This window comes from Pinus tabuliformis, chromosome 9, assembly GCF_031772625.1.
Source record: "Pinus tabuliformis cultivar Carrire ecotype Pingquan chromosome 9, CPIR1, whole genome shotgun sequence".
Taxonomy (NCBI): Eukaryota; Viridiplantae; Streptophyta; class Pinopsida; order Pinales; family Pinaceae; genus Pinus; species Pinus tabuliformis.
This window is the reverse complement of record NC_142307.1, coordinates 403,058,747-403,075,475: the sequence shown is the minus strand read 5'-3', so window position 1 is coordinate 403,075,475 and position 16,729 is coordinate 403,058,747. Positions and strand designations below refer to the sequence as shown.

Sequence of the window (16,729 nt, the reverse complement as noted above, 5' to 3'; positions counted from 1 at the left end):
AATATATCAATATACATAGTAAAGTAATATTAAGATGTATCAAATATATCAAAATAGTATAATTTGTAATATTAAAATGTTAAAGAATATTTTTTTAACATTTGTAATATTAAAATGTTAAAGAATATTTTTTTAAGGTTAAAGTTACCTACTTCACATGGGTTTTCATTCTTTTAAAATGCTATTTTTATTATTCCAATATTAAAATGTTAAAGAATATATTTTTAACGTTAAAGTTAAAACTTCACATGGGTTTTCATTCTTTTAAGATGCTATTTTTATTATTTCCAATGTAATTATTGTGTGGGAGGACCCATTTTTGTTTTATTATTTCCAATGTAATTATTGTGTGGGAGGACCCATTTTTGTTTAGTCAATGTTTTACATGGGCATCGTCAACGAAAAGAAGATGCCGCCCGTACGCCTTGCCTTTTACTTTACCTTTTTCTTCATTCTGAAATTCAAGATACCATTACACACAGACAGTTACATGGGCATCGTCAACGAAAAGAAGATGCCGCCCGTACGCCTTCCCTTTTACTTTACCTTTTTCTTCATTCTGAAATTCAAGATACCATTACACACAGACACGACCAGCCATCGAATCCCGTTTGCCTATATTAATTTCGCTACCTCTATCTGCTTCCTATCCATCTCCCTGATATTTCCCTTTGCCTCACAGGTTCTCTTAGCCAACCCTTTTTGTATACAAAATATATTCTCTGCTTCAATCTCCCAGTCCTCTTCTCTTACCCTTTTTCATATTTCAGCACATTCTCTGCGTCAACCATCGCCATGGACCAGATTGGAACCTCCGTTGCAGCGGACGCCATTAACAAGCTGGTTGTGGCTCCACTCATTCAACAAATAGATGATGTTATTCACCTAGATCGAAACCGTGGGGTTCTGCGAGCTAAGTTGGAAAGTATGAAGTTTCTTTTACAAGATATTTACAATAGCTTCCAATATCAGCAGAGGACACCGCCCGAGTCCATCCGACACTGTTTGGAGAGCGTGCGTGATGAGATTGGAGAGGCGAGAAGCCTCATCGATAGGTCCTACCTGCAGCAACGGTGTGTGGATTGCATCTTCTGCAAGCCCAGAATCTCGAGACAGATTAGAGAGTGGATTTCGAGATTTGATGAGCTCCGTCGAGAGCTTCAAACTCTCTTTTCAATATTTGCAAACGCTCAGCAAGTTGCCTCATCCTCAGCACAACTGCAGCCAAAGGAGTTACTGCAACCCCAGCCAGAATGGGGTATTGTAGGGATGGACATTCAATCTGCAGAGGCGCAGTTGCAGACATGGCTAACGGAAGCTTCACAAGTTTGCAAAATTGGCGTGTACGGCATGGCCGGGGTGGGAAAGACCACTTTGCTCAAATCCGTGCACAACTTCTACAAGGTGAGTGACGTCTTTGATGTTGTGATTTGGGTCACGGTCTCTCAAGTCTACGAAATTAGGGTATTGCAGCGTCAGATTGCAACGGCACTCAAATTAGACCTTGCCAGCATTTCTGATCAAGACACTGATACCCTGAAGGCGATGCTGTCTGCAAGTCTCATTAAGAAGAAATTTCTTTTGATGTTAGACGATATGTGGCATCCATTGGATCTGCAACAAGAATTAGGTGTTGCATTTGGGGCTGACAAAGGTAGCAGAGTAGTATTATCTACACGCAGCAGAGATTTAGCGTTAGCAGAGGCAGACAAATCCATAGAAGTGAAACCCTTGTCCACTGAGGATGGGTGGACATTGTTTGAGAAAGTAGCTTTCAGAAGTGGTCCTGTTCCAGAGGATTTGAAGGAGTGTGCCAGAAAAGTCTCGGACGAGTGCGACGGTTTGCCGTTGGCCATAACCGTAGTGGGCGCAGCAATGAGAGCCAAGGCAGCAGTAGTAGAGGAATGGAATTCTTGTTTGTCTATGATGAGGAGCGCAGATCATTCTTTTCCTGATACACATCCCCGTGTAGACCGACAACTCTATCGAAGATTAAGATGGAGCTACGACGACCTGTCCACCACTCCAAACTTGCAGAGTTGTTTCCTCTACTGTGCTATGTATCCAGAAGATGAGGAAATTAATGTGGAGCAATTGGTGTCCCTGTGGATCGCCGAAGGGTTTATTAAGACCAAAGACATGCAGCTCGGGTACAGGTATGTAAAGCTTCTCATAGATCGTGGTTTGTTTCAGAATCATAGTTTTGAAAAGCAGAGCAACGACATAATTGTCAACAAACCTGTGAATGTCTGGAAAAGTAGGCGTGTAACAGTGCACGATGTGATTAGGGATATGGCAATCTACATTGCGGAGAAGGAAGAACATTATTTATGCCGTTCAGGCCAACAGCTCCAAGATTTCCCACACAGTGAGATAGAGGCCGAATGCAGAAGAATATCACTCCGCCGTAATGAAATTGAATCTCTGCCAAACGATTTCAGGCTATGCCCAAAACTTGTGACTTTGCTCTTATCCCAAAATACATTATCTTGTAATGTTCCCCAAAGCTTTCTTTCGAACCTCACCTCTTTGAAGGTTCTAGATCTCTCCCGCACCCGTATAGAGTCAGTGCCAACATCTCTAACACAACTTGAATTACTCGTGTATCTCGATTTGAGTGACACTGCCATCAAGGAATTGCCTGAAGCCCTAGGTCAGCTTGCACAACTCCAATATCTTAATTTATGGAATTGCGAGCAATTGGTATCACTGCCGTCTAGCATAGGAAAGCTCAAACAACTTCAATACATGGATCTATGGAGTTGCCCCCAATTAGTATTACCACCCCAGCTGTCTCAAGTCACTTCATTGAGAAGACTAGCTTTGGATATTGGTTTCAATATTAATTCTTTCATTATTGGTAACTGGTCAGAAATGAAGCATTTACTTTTATCACTTGAAACGAAAACTGATTTTCCTCAGGACATACAGAATATGAAAGAGTTGCAGAGCTTCTGGTTATGGAGATATGGAGGGCTAAATTTGCCAAATTCAATAGATAAGCTTCATCAACTTGAAAGGTTAGATTTGTATGAATGTTCTGAACTGGAGGAGCTCCCTTCACTGGAAAGGTTGCCAAATTTAAAATTTTTAGGATTAGATCGATGTAATAAGGTGAAGAATTTAGGGATAGGGAATTCCAGAGATCCCGGTGCATTTCCAATGTTAGAGATGTTGGTTTTAAAAGACATGGACGAGCTGCAAAGTTTGACAGGGCCATCATGTGAGGGAGGTGCGTTGAAAGAAGGAACACTTCTCAAGCTTCGTGTCCTCAAGATTTTTGATTGTTCGGCATTAAGGAAATTGCCGAGGGGTATTGAGAAGTTACCCAACTTAAAAGCATTATACGGTCAGGAAGGATGGTGGGAAAATATGATCTGGGATGATAATGACATGAAAAGATGCCTGGACAAAATATTTATTAAAAAGGAGAATTACCACCATTAAAGTGTAATTTTCATTCTGAGTGTAATGATGTAAATAAAGTACTAGCCATAGAATGCATTGAAACCTTGTGTATTCCCTTTTATACTATGCAAAAATATTTTACCCATGATTTGAGTTTAAATTAAATATTTTTTTAGATGTAATGGAAAAGAATAATAGTAAATGCCTTAAACTATTATTTTTTTACTTTTAAATTTAATTACTTTATCATATTTTTAATAATAACAATGTTAATGTTAATTTTTAAAATTATATATTATTTTTAGTTAAATTATATATATAATTTGAAATTTATTTAATTTTAATTTTAAAAATATTATTTTTTAATCACTTTTTAAAAATTTTAAGAAAAAAGATTTGTATTATAAATATGTGGGATCTTTCTTCCTAGTTGATAAATTTTAAATTAAGGTTAATTTAAACTGATATTTTATTTGTTTATCATTTCAAATTAAATGATATTAAATGGTTCATTTAAATTTATTATTATATCGAATTATAGAATATTGAATAATTTTGAGTGGGGAAAATAATTTGTTAAACTCAATTGATAAGATTAAAATATTTATAAAAATATTAAATTTAATTTTCAATTTTTTTTATAAGATTCAATTTCATAGTTTATTAACTCATAAAATTACCATATTTTTAAGAGGTGAAGAGGTGGTGGTTGCAAATGGGTAAATTTTAAATTAAGGTTAATTTAAACTGATATTTTATTTGTTTATCATTTCAAATTAAATGATACTAAAGGGTTCATTTAAATTTATTATTATATTTAATTATAGAATATTGAATAATTTTGAGTGGGGAAAATAATTCGTTAAACTCAATTGATAAGATAGCAGAGTTCAGGCTTGTGATCCATATCAAGTTTACAAAAGATTTTTCGGCGAAGATCACATGATGTTTCATGTGATCTTGGCTGAAAAATCTTTTGTAAACTCAATTGATAAGACTAAAATATTTATAAAGATATTAAATTTAATTTTCAAAACATTTTTTATAAGACTCAATTCCATAGTTTATTAACTCATAAAATTACCATATTTTTAAGAGGGGAAGAGGTGGTTGTTGCAAAGGGGTGAGAGGATGCTTTTTATCTTGAACGAAACTATGAAATGAGCTTTTTGTAGGGAATAGGAATAATATCTAATGATCATGTAAATATATAGATTTTTTTTTTTTAAATTAAATATTTTAAGTTAAAGAAAAAAACAACAAATTTATTATAACAAGAAATTCAATAATATTGATTAATATATTTCAACAGTTAAATTGAAAAAAAAAATATAATTTAAGATATTATATTTTTTTGGGAGAATCACGAGTTGTCTCCCCTATTCCCTTATGATCTAACCTTGGGGAATTAATTCGATTGGATGATTTTTGGGTGATTTGAATGTCCCAACTCTGATGGGAAGGATAATGAAGAATGAGTTTAGTTTGGATAAGCAGAAACAGAAGCATAAGCAAGGTTGTCGAGGATGAAGAAAGCAGAGTGGAATGAAAAGGCTACAGGACAACCTAAATAAACATGGGAAGTTTTAACACATTGATCAAATCACTAGGCTACATATTTAATTTTTAAATTTTGAAATAAAAAATAAACAAATTTAAAATAAATAATTTTGATTTCTTATAATGTTGTAGTTTTAATGATTTGTGCAAATTCCTAGCAAGAGATTTTTATTTAATTCTCAAAATAAATCAATAGCGTGGATGAAGTGGCTCTTATTGTGCTACTGAATTTATTCATGAAAAATGATAATATTTTTTTTTATTTTTTGAAAACAAGGCTAAAAGAAAACCATATGAGATCTCATTTTATTTTTCTAATCTATTCTACCTTAACTTGAAAGTCTTTTTTTTTTTTTATTTCCTATGTAAAGGAATGCTTCCAATGAAGCCATCTACGGACTAAAAATTCGAAAATTCTCACATCAAGATTTAAAATTTTTACCTTATGATTTGCAAGCATGTGAGTAACCTATCTTATTCTTGGAGTTGGCACAGGGTTCTTCTGAAACCAGTCTTCAATATTGTTCTTGCTCTCCAAGAAGTACCTATTCAACATTTTCAAGTTTCTCATCCGTAGATGAATTAGTAAGAAATGGGGGGTTTAAAAAGACTGAATTTGAAACTAACTAAGTATGAAAATAAAAAATGTTCAAAATTTAACTCCATTATGAAGACCCTGCTGTCACTAGGTTTCACAAGTTAGTCCATAAAAAGAAATTGCAATAAAAATAACTTCCGAAGTCTATCTCCAAATCATCCTCCCTGGCAACAGTGCCAAAATGTTGGGTCTAAAATGCGGATGCATATTAGAGTTTCATTTATTATCAATCCGGGTAAGTAAACTTCGAGAATGATCCAATATATGGACTTAGAGACAAACTAAACTAAGCTAGGTGAAGAAATGTCAAAGCTCCCTTACAGGAGGTCTTTCATTGGGATCTCCAACACCTATTTAGTCATTTAATCAAAATGAAATCTAAAGAAATTATGACAAGTGTAAGAAATATTAAAGCTCCCTTACAAGAGATTGCTCATTAATATTTCTAATCATCTTAATCAACAAACTATTTAAACTAATGAAATTAAACATTAAATAACAAATCAGATTCATTGAAAGAAACATTAATACTTTCTTACGAAAGGTCATTCGTTAATATTTCAAACATATGAACCTAATGAAATTTACAAACAAACATAAGATGAAATCTTACCAAAACAAAAGTCTACTTGCTAGACAATCGGGGCCCTTCCAAGGATTCACAAGCACATCAAAAGAGAAGTCAAATGTAGAAGATTAAAGAAGCTCCATTTTATTTATCTTCAATTGCAATTTGCAATTACAAGTTCTACATTCCAAGAGGTTATAAAATCTCCATTACAATGATTCCAAACTCTAACTTCTCGTGACAAACTTATAAGATCCTAAGGTACTAAATTCTAACTTCTCAATTCTAAATTCTAAATTGCAAAGTTACAAATGAAGGAGATAACACTCCTATTTATACAAAAGTTATGATAAAAAACTCATAAATGTGGATCCACTATTCCCTCTTCAAATCCACATATCTCTCAACCAATGGTGACACATAACCTTATCTTCCATGATCTTCTCCATGAGGTCCATGATCTTATCCATGAGGTCCATGATCTCCTCAAATTCGAATTTGAACATAAAGTGCCACATAAGGGTGCCTTAGAAGCTTCCTTTATACCTACACATGTCAACAAACTCATTCTAATTGTTAGGTATAAGTATATGGATATTATTTTCTAAAGTTTAACCATAAATTCTCTTAAAAATACTAAGAATTAATAATGTTTTGGAAAACACAATGATAACCCATTTAATGATGAAAGTGAAGCTAATGTGATGACATGGTGGTGGAATAGAGGTGAGAAAAAGGTGTGAATGGAGAGAAAATGGATGTTGAATGGAGTGAAAGTGGATGTATTTTAAGGATAATTCTTAGGCCCAACACAGGGCTTATCAGGACACTGGTTGCATTGCTATAGTTAGAATTCTAGTATACTTAGACACCAGGGATGGTCTGGTGGAGAGTTACCGCTTACAGATGGGAGAGATTATCAAGAGGCAGATATTGGACTATGAGGGTATCCCATTTCACTGTAGGAGGTGCCACGAGGTAGGGAATTTGTACAAAGATTTCCATCTGCTCCCTGGGAATCAACCAGACCCTCTGAAGTCGCTAGTTTCGGCGAGCACCCAAATGTCGAAGGTGGATTTCCCTTCTCCAACGGACCCACCTGGGGTACCTAGGCCGCATCAGGATGGTTCGTGGGTGTTGTCAACTTAGCCAGAATTCGGGACCTTCATGCCTCTAGTCACTAGAACTCGTGCCAAAGAATCTACATAATTCTAGGGTACTCTTCCTCCCTCCCCCTATCTTCGCATGATTTTATGTTAAATGGTCTTACATCTGCATATATGGTTATGTCAAGAATGGGCTTTGGGATAAGCAAACTGTGTTATGTAAATTGTCTTGTGATATCTGCTCCCCCTCAGGCCATCTGCTCTCCCCCCTCCATTATGCAGGAGGCCCTGCGGCAGCCCGAGCTCTAGTGGTTCTCACCGCTACAATTTTCAATCCCTTCCTACCTCTCAGACCTCCAATTTGTATGAATGTTCTGAACTGGAGGAGCTCCCTTCACTGGAAAGGTTGCCAAATTTAAAATTTTTAAAATTAGATGAATGTAATAAGGTGAAGAATTTAGGGATAGGGAATTCCAGAGATCCCGGTGCATTTCCAATGTTAGAGATGTTGGTTTTAAAAAGAATGCCGGAGCTGCAAAGTTTGACAGGGCCATCGTGTGAGGGAGGTGCGTTGAAAGAAGGAACACTTCTCAAGCTTCGTGTCCTCAAGATTGTTGGTTGTTCGGCATTAAGGAAATTGCCGAGGGGTATTGAGAAGTTACCCAACTTAATAGCATTATACGGTGAGGAAGAATGGTGGGAAAATATGATCTGGGAAGATAATGATATGAAAAGATGCCTAGACAAAATATTTATTAAAAAGGAGACAAGTAAAGTGTAATTTTCATTCTGAGTGTAATGATGTAAATAAAGTACTAGCCATAGAGTGCATTGAAACCTTGTGTATTCCCTTTTATGATGTGGAAAAATATTTTATCCATGATTTGAGTTTAAATTAAATATTTTTTAAGATGTAATGGAAAAGAATAATATTAAATGCCTTATACTATTATTTTTTTTACTTTTAAATTTAATTACTTTATCATATTTTTTAATAATAATATTAATGTTCATTTTTTAAATTATATGTTATTTTTAGTTAAATTATATATATATAATTTGAAATTTATTTAATTTTAATTTTAAAAGTATCATTTTTTAATTACTTTTTACAAATTTTAAGAAAAAAGATTTGCATTATAAATATGTGGGATCTTTCTTCATAGTTGATAAATTTTAAATTAAGGTTAATTTAAATTGATATTTTATTTGTTTATCATTTCAAATTAAATGATAATAAATGGTTCATTTAAATTTATTATTATATCGAATTATAGAATATTGAATAATTTTGAGTGGGAAAAATAATTTGTTAAACTCAATTGATAAGATTAAAATATTTATAAAAATATTAAATTTAATTTTCAAATTTTTTTTAATAAGATTCAATTTCATAGTTTATTAACTCATAAAATTACCATATTTTTAAGAGGTGAAGAGGTGGTGGTTGCAAAGGGGTAAATTTTAAATTAAGGTTAATTTAAACTGATATTTTATTTGTTTATTATTTTAAACTAAATGATATTAAATGGTTTATTTAAATTTATTATTATATTTAATTATAGAATATTGAATAATTTTGAGTGGGGAAAATAATTCGTTAAACTCAATTGATAAGACTAAAATATTTATAAAGATTTTAAATTTAATTTTCAAAACATTTTTTATAAGATTCAATTCCATAGTTTATTAAATCATAAAATTACCATATTTTTAAAAGGTGAAGAGGTGGTGGTTGCAAAGCGGTGAGAGGATTGCTTTTTATCTTGAAATGAGTTTTTTTTGTAGGGAATAGGAATAATATCTAATGATCATGTAAAAATATTGATTTTTTTTTATTTTTTTTTTAAATTAAATATTTTAAGTTTAAGAAAAAACAACAAATTTATTATAACAAGAAATTCAATAATATTGATTAAAATATTTGAACAGTTAAATTGAAAAAAAAATATAATTTAAGATATTATATTTTTAATCAAAAGTCATTTTTTATGTCATAAAATCTAATAACTGGAGAAATAAAAAGTTTTTATATTTCTAGTAGTGTAGTATTAGTGAGATCAATTCATTTTTTAAATGAGAAAACTATTTAGCCACGCTTAAAATAATATTACCAAAATTATGCAAAATTAGATTTAAATAATTTAATTCTCCAAAAATAACTTATGTCATAAATTTTTATCATAACATACCATATAAATGTAAAACTATCATTTTATATTAACATCAAGTTTTCTTTGTGAAAAATATTAGTTGTCACCCAAAGAGTCCTAATAGAATGGCACCATATGTGGAAAAATCATTGTATTTCAGTGACAACAATGGTGCAAGATGAAACAAGTTAAAAGATGTCTTGCACACATGTTATTTATTGCACCTTTAATTAATGGTTAAAACATTGGGAAAAACAAAATTAAGAGTTATTCACATAAAGCTTTATATAAAGTTTATAGAATGTGGTTCTCCACATATTAAAATATAAAGTTGAATTATTGTCTTAGATAATAGTAAAATATAAAATTGAATTATTCTATTTGATCATAATAATCTATATGAAAATAAGATTGAGTGTATAAGTTTTTATATAAATTTTATGGAAAGTGGTATATCAAAATATAACTTATATGTTATTTAATTAGTTTTAAGTGATACTAATATTTATTATTATTCATAAAAATATAGAATAATTAATATAATGATAAAATTTGATATAAGAAAGGTATTGATTAATTATCATTATTATTATTTTTAAATTAATATTTGTATTGTTTTAGAATATCATAAATTTAAAATATATTAGTCAATCACACAACCACGGTTTTTCATAGGCATTTTCAATCTGCCTCGAGGGAAATGATATATTTGTAATCACCTATGAAATAAGTATATTGTCCAAAAACTTATCATGTTCACCAAAACACGCCTAAATACTACAATATTGTAATACAAAAAATTGTCATTAAACATTCCAACCATTCAAGAGTCTGAAGAAATAACATGTGTTGGGTCTTTGGTGCTAGATCTTCGAGGAGTAGGAGGGTTGAACTCACATTGAAGGCGACTCTCTAAATATGCTAGCCTTGCATCCAGTCTTTGCAAGCAAAATAATTGATTTCAATGAGCACATTCAATGTCTTCTAAAGTAGTAATGTCACACCTTTCCTCTTATTTTTTCCTTTAATACCCTTGCTTAACAAAGTCTTCATTTGCTAGTGAAGAAATATGGAATTGAGGTATTGTTTCTTTCTTCCCCTGATAAGACCAAGGTAAAAAACCCAGTGAGAAAGATCCTCTAAAGTCTCTGTATCTTAAAAAGCTTGGTGGTCCATATTAACAAGGGACTCAAGGTTACATATCTTGTTGCGGGTTTTAGGAGGGACAACAAAATAGAAAGTGTATGCAATTGTGTGCACTTGTTATTGTGTGTGATTTCGGCCCTAGGGGCCATGACCACACCCTCCCTTGTGGCTACGAATATGTTGTCATGACATATTGCATAGAAGGGTCGCACTCTATGACCGCTTGCAAAGCTTAACTATGGCATGGGGATGGAAGTAAAGTCAAACCAAATCAATCTAATGGAGGAATGCAACAAACAATCATTAGAACACCAACACGAGACGAGATAATTGTCAAATAGAGGAATAGAAAAATCGCCACAAACCAGGGGTGACTTCAAACTATTGGCTTCATGCCATCCCCCAAGAGACCAAAACCACAAAAAAAAAATACCTAGACAATAAAGACCAACTAAATGATTACCATATAAATTGATAATACAGGTGAAGGAAAATAGAATTACCCTTTTTAGGAAAATCGTTGTAGATTCAAAGCTTGGATGTTGAAGTGTTGGAGGAGGTGTCAATGACCCAACAACTTGAAAACCACTCCACTTCCAACAACCAACTTTTGCAATACCATCAATTGTCCACTCCTGCTCTGTACCCCTATTTTCCCCTTCCTCAAAGTCAGGCTTACACCCAAGCAAATTGAGAATACCTTGCAGCTAAAGGCTCATTCATCCATGCTCACACCAGAAGGAAACATAGTAGAATTTAGCAATGTGTACTTCAAGAAATCCATGTTTGCCTCTACAAAACTATCAATTTCCCTTATTGATCCCTCCTGCAGTAGGGACACAGGATTTTCTCGCCTTTTTTGACTCTAAGACCCTATCACTATGCCTAAATATAGGAGTGAATTGTCGTGTGCCATGTTAATTACATGCAGACGGTTCACATGCTTGTGCATGGAGGGGGTTGGCCACACTAGCCCCTTCATTAATGATGCTCTCATCGATGGGGTGGTGGGTGTTAGCACTCGAATCTGCCTCAGGCTAAGGAAGGCAAAACTCAAGGCAACATCAAACCAAGCTCAGCCTCGTAGCTAGCCCTACGAGGACAGGAGAGGGCTCTCTCCGAGTCTATCTCGGCAAAAGGTCTTCAAAGGGGCTGAGATGACCTATAGTGAATGTTGATCTTAGGCTAGTAAATAGATATGAATGAGGTTTTTAATAAATGACGGGGTTTTCTGGACTGTATGGGATCAAGAACAACGTGAGCAGGGAAATTAAATGAAAGATGCAGATTATTACATAAGGCAAGATAGGCAAAAGCTTAAACATTCAATTTGAATTTATATGGAATGTGAAGAATGTTTGAGAATGCTGAAAAGGGCATGGATTCATGAATCCTTTTCAGACGGAGGAAAACATAGAACTTGAATACTTTCCCAAGGCAGAGCAGCAAGCTGAATTCTGCCCTTCACACTTAAAAGTATTCAACAGGCAATGATTATGAATGAAACAATAAACATCACAAGAAACATATGAAAACAGAGAAAAACATAATGCTAAGTTGTTACCACAGGGATCTTATGAAACAGAGCTGCAAACTTTCAATTAAATCTCTGTCAACTGTACAATAAAACTCTGTATTTCTCCTCACACCTCTGCCAGAACTCTCCCCCACTCTTACAAATGATTTTCAATACATTAAATAAGCCTGGAAGTGGGATAACAAATCAACCCAAATAAGGAATGATTTAATTATCTTTTAACAAACAAAACTGCAGAGCCAATCATCTGTTCTGAAAACAAAACAACGCTCCCCCTAAATCTGTCGATGAACAACAAAGAAGCACACCTATAGCGTAGATCTCATAACTGAAGACCAACATAGGTAATCGAATATTTGAATGCCACCTTGCACATTCTGGAAATTACAACTACCCCCAAATTTCTGGAAATGCGTTGGCCATTTTACCGAAATTAGAAAAATATCTTGATATATTTAACACTAAAATATGGATTAAATCCACCGCATATATTCTGAAGACGGATCGAATGCCGGAGTATTTGCAATTGACTGCCACATAGGACATTTTCAAGCCTAGCTGGAGGTCAAACGCTTTTTACAAGTTACTTATGCAACAAATTTTTCCGAACAACAATATATGAATATCGTTGCTTGTCTTTCAGTTGTTCAACAAAACCATGAACAATATATAACAATTCAAAACATGTCCAACAATATATGACAATGCAAAACATCGGGTTTTGTTATTATTAAACTCTTCCAGCAAAGTAGAACTGTAGCGCTCCTCTACACGTCTAAAGGGAGTCAACTGGTATCCTTCCTTTTCAACTGCGGCATCTGTGTTACTCAAATATCGAGCAGGTTCATACTGCAAGAAGCTCCGCTATCTCCTTGAAACTGGTGTCATCCTGTCACCCGCTCAATCCAGAACTTCTTAGTTCTATCGTCGATCAAATTGGAATGACAGAGAATGAAATACAATTCTTTCTTGGAAGAGAATTGTAGAGGTGAATCTAAGACTGACATTCCAAAGATGTACCTTATTCAAAAACAGATTCCACTCAAAATGTCAAAGGCAGATTTTTAGAAATGCAAATCAAGGCAGATTATAGAAATGCGTGTTCTGTAAATTAAAGCATGTGGAGGACCTTTTCCTCCAACTTTATCCACTTCTTCAACACCAATTTTTTCATTTTGCTTGCCTTCAACAGATTCAATCTCTCAACTTCTACCTCCGCCTCGTGCAAGAGAACCTGCGCTTGTAACTTCAGTATCTAATGCTCCAAGATAGCATACAACATTTCTACATCGTTCTCTTTCTTCCATTGAAGTATCCATTAGGTTCCAAAGTTCAACCAAAGATGTTCCAAGATCTTGCAACTTCTGAATTCGAAGTTTCTTTTCATTTTTCAATGTCTGAATAGTCTGTGATAATCCCTCCACTGTCACGTTTGCAATCATGGATGAATTTTGTAACATGAAGAGATTCTAGAGCAGGTTTGCAGGCTTTCATTAGTATGTTTTCACCCGCAACTACATCAATCAGATACATAGAATCCTTAGATGCAAGTTGGAAGCCGATTTGGGCATTTGGGCACGAAATCGGACGCAAAAACAAAATTGTTTGGCTCTGTCGCTGTATGGGTAGCGCGCCTCATATGGGTAGCGCCCGTGTTCTCTGCAAAGGGCTGGGAAGGTTAAGTGGGTAGTGTTATCACTCAGGTTGTTCCCTTTGACTCCCAAGGGAATACGGCCGAGGTAACCACTAACCAATCTTTTGGTCACAGGTTCTAGCCTACCTGTGACTAGAGAGGGCTCTCTCTTTATGATTTAACTTTGTTTGTGTAAGATTTTAGGCTAGTTATAATGCTTAAGGTTTTGTTTAGGAATTTGCTGGATGGTGATTTCAGTCAAGATATATATGTGCTTTACCAGGGTGTTCTAGGCCATTGGGCATGGAGTCTGTGATGCTTGAGCTGCTTGATATGTCTGTGTTGTTACCATAGTGATGCTGCAGAGCCAGATAAGTGTCTGAGAAACAATTCTTTGAATCTGTGATTAAATGTGATGTAACCAGGGCATGAAAGGCAATTAAGAATCTTTCAACAAACTGGTATGGAGAACTGTGAGAATATTATTTAGAAGCAGTGAAGAATTTCTACATAACATTCATATTTATAGAATTAATGAAAACATGAGCAGTTAAGAATTCATGTTCATGGTCAATTCTGAAGAAGACATTTACAGCAATAGAGATTGAGCACAAGGTGTAATCAAACATTTCCTGTAATATTCCTTTTGCCTACTGCTAGATTAGTGAAACATATATATGATTTAGATAAACATAAGAAGACAAAACATAGATAGAGAAAACTTATTGGTCCATTAGACAGCACAGGAATTCTGCAACAGCATGCATAGCATCAGCAAGACATCAAACTTCTTAGGAAATCACTGAACTTCTCCAGCCTTTTGTATTAGATAGTTTGAAAGTATACAATATATTTGCCTTAGAATGAAAATCACCAACCCCTTATACGCTGCGAGGGGAGGTATATATACATATTTTACATAGGAAAATATCTAGATGATGAAATAAATGTTTCATTAATGTCGTGCCAACTCTTGGAGTATGGTAGCTGAGGAAGTAAATGTTGTAATAACTCTTCAGTGCCTTAGCTGTCCAAAATAGTCAGAAACTGTTGACTTTGTGGCTGTTGGAGTCGGCTGAGGATACGCTGTCCAAAAATTGCGTATTTCTTATCTCTTGGGCTTGATGTCGTTGTCCATATGCTGAGTCACCTTTCAGCTGCCTTTATTCTGCTGTTTTGACTTTTGCTGAGTTGGAGCTGGTAATGACTGAGCAGCTGAGGCTATTGTGGCAAAATTTGAAGCATTGCCTGCCACCAATCCTCCTTGGGCATTTGATGTCTTCGAATTTTCACTAAAGTTTCATCTGCCTCTGTATATCTGTAAAAATTTGGAGGAATTTCAAAAAGGTGATTTACTTCATTTTCAATAAAAAACAGACCTTCAAGTTTATTGTATAGGCTTTGTCCTGTTGGAGGCCCTGTTTCCTCAGAAGTACTGCCAGATGCAGTGATTTGATTTTCAATATAATTTGACATTCTGGTGGCATATTGTTCTCGGGAGATCAGTCTTCCTGCACCGTTTAGTAGGCTGGGCAGTCCCTTTTGTTGTAATGCTGCCATTTTGAGTTGGTACTCATCCACCTCAGCTTGTATCTCATAGCATCTCCTCTCCACGGTTTGTACAAAATTCCTCAGAGTTAGCACCTTTTTAGCTGTGAGGACAGCCTCTGTTCTGTTGACAATGCCGAAGGCTGCCAGCTCTTCTTTAGTTTGGTTATTCAAAAAATCAATCATTCTATTGGCCTGCTCAGGCCTGTTTCCCAGCATTGTTTTGGCCTTCTGAACTTCTATCTGTGCTTGGCCAATTAAATCCATTTGTTCATATACAGTTTTAATTGACTTCCATTGTTTAGTGATGGATTGGTCAATTTTGGCCCACAGAATTCTTTTTATTTCAGCCATGGTGCTTTCTAGATTCAGCTCTTTCTCTAAGGCCTTTATCTTTTCTTTGAGAGCCTTTATTTCTCTTCCTTGCTCTGCCACAGTCATTTTTGATTTATCATATTTGGTATCCAGCTCTGCCAACTTTTCCTTGGCTTGCCTTATTTCAGTGGCCTGGAGCTCCATTTCTTTAATAGCCCTAGTCAATTCTTCCATGCTTGTATTGGAGTCTGGAGCTGTTGTTGTTGCTGCTTCTGTTGTGGCTGCGGTTGTGACAGGGGCTACTGCTGCCTCTGTTGTTGTTGCAGTGGTTGAAGTGGTTGGAGGAGCTTGGGATGTAGATTCTCCCTACTTATCTTGTAATGCTCCTTCAAGTTCCTTCTCCAAATCGAGGACCTTCTGGTTGAGCTGCATTATAAGGTCCAGTTGCTCATCGGCCTCCTTTTCCTTTTGTAACTCTGTTGTTTGAGGGTGCTCTGTGGGCAGCAGCTTCAACCTTTTCTTCAGTGCATTGAGGTCATCTTCTTTTTTCTTGAGGAGGGCCCTTACACCCTTTGGATCCTTAGGACCTAAGTCAATGATGATGTCCTCCGGCGATTTTATTCTGTTGTCCTTGGCCATGGAGGACATTCTCTCAAAATCCAACTGAATGTTGGTATTTTTCAGTGATTCTTTTAACTCATGGGCCATGGTTGCCCTGTCCACCAAGGTGGCATAGACCATTTCTCCAGTTTGCTTGTGGAGTTCTATTTGGTCCATGGGATGAATGTCCTTGGCCATGACCTCCACCCTTGTCCTTACAAAATCTGCAGCTGATTTAGGCTGCGGCACTTTAGGCTTAAAATGACTGAGGATCATTTTCTCCTCTTGCAGGTCATAAACAGACATCAATCTTTCTTGTTGGGCAGGTGTTGCATTTAGAAACTGTTTATAGACTTCCACCCTCAGCAAGTCATTTTGTGCCTTTATTTGCTTGAAAGAAGCCTTAGTGCTTTTGGGCTTCTTGCTCTGCTGAGTGGAGGATGACACCTCCAAGCCAAGCTGCACTCCCTGCTCTTGCTGAAAGGAACTCGTGCCTGTTTGCTGGTTGCCTTCCCCATCTTTCCTTGAGCTGTCAAGGATTTCTTCACTGATTACTT

The 16,729-nt window shown here is 35.2% G+C and overlaps 1 protein-coding gene across 1 annotated transcript; it reads left to right on the top strand.

The window, feature by feature from the left end:
- The first annotated feature begins 561 nt into the window (after positions 1–561).
- LOC149148845 (putative disease resistance protein At1g61300) lies at positions 562–3,447 on the top strand. The gene has a single exon (XM_089442294.1). The coding sequence runs from the start codon at positions 796–798 to the stop codon at positions 3,445–3,447; it is 2,652 nt and encodes an 883-aa protein (XP_089298420.1). The 5' UTR covers positions 562–795.
- Positions 3,448–16,729: the final 13,282 nt, after the last annotated feature.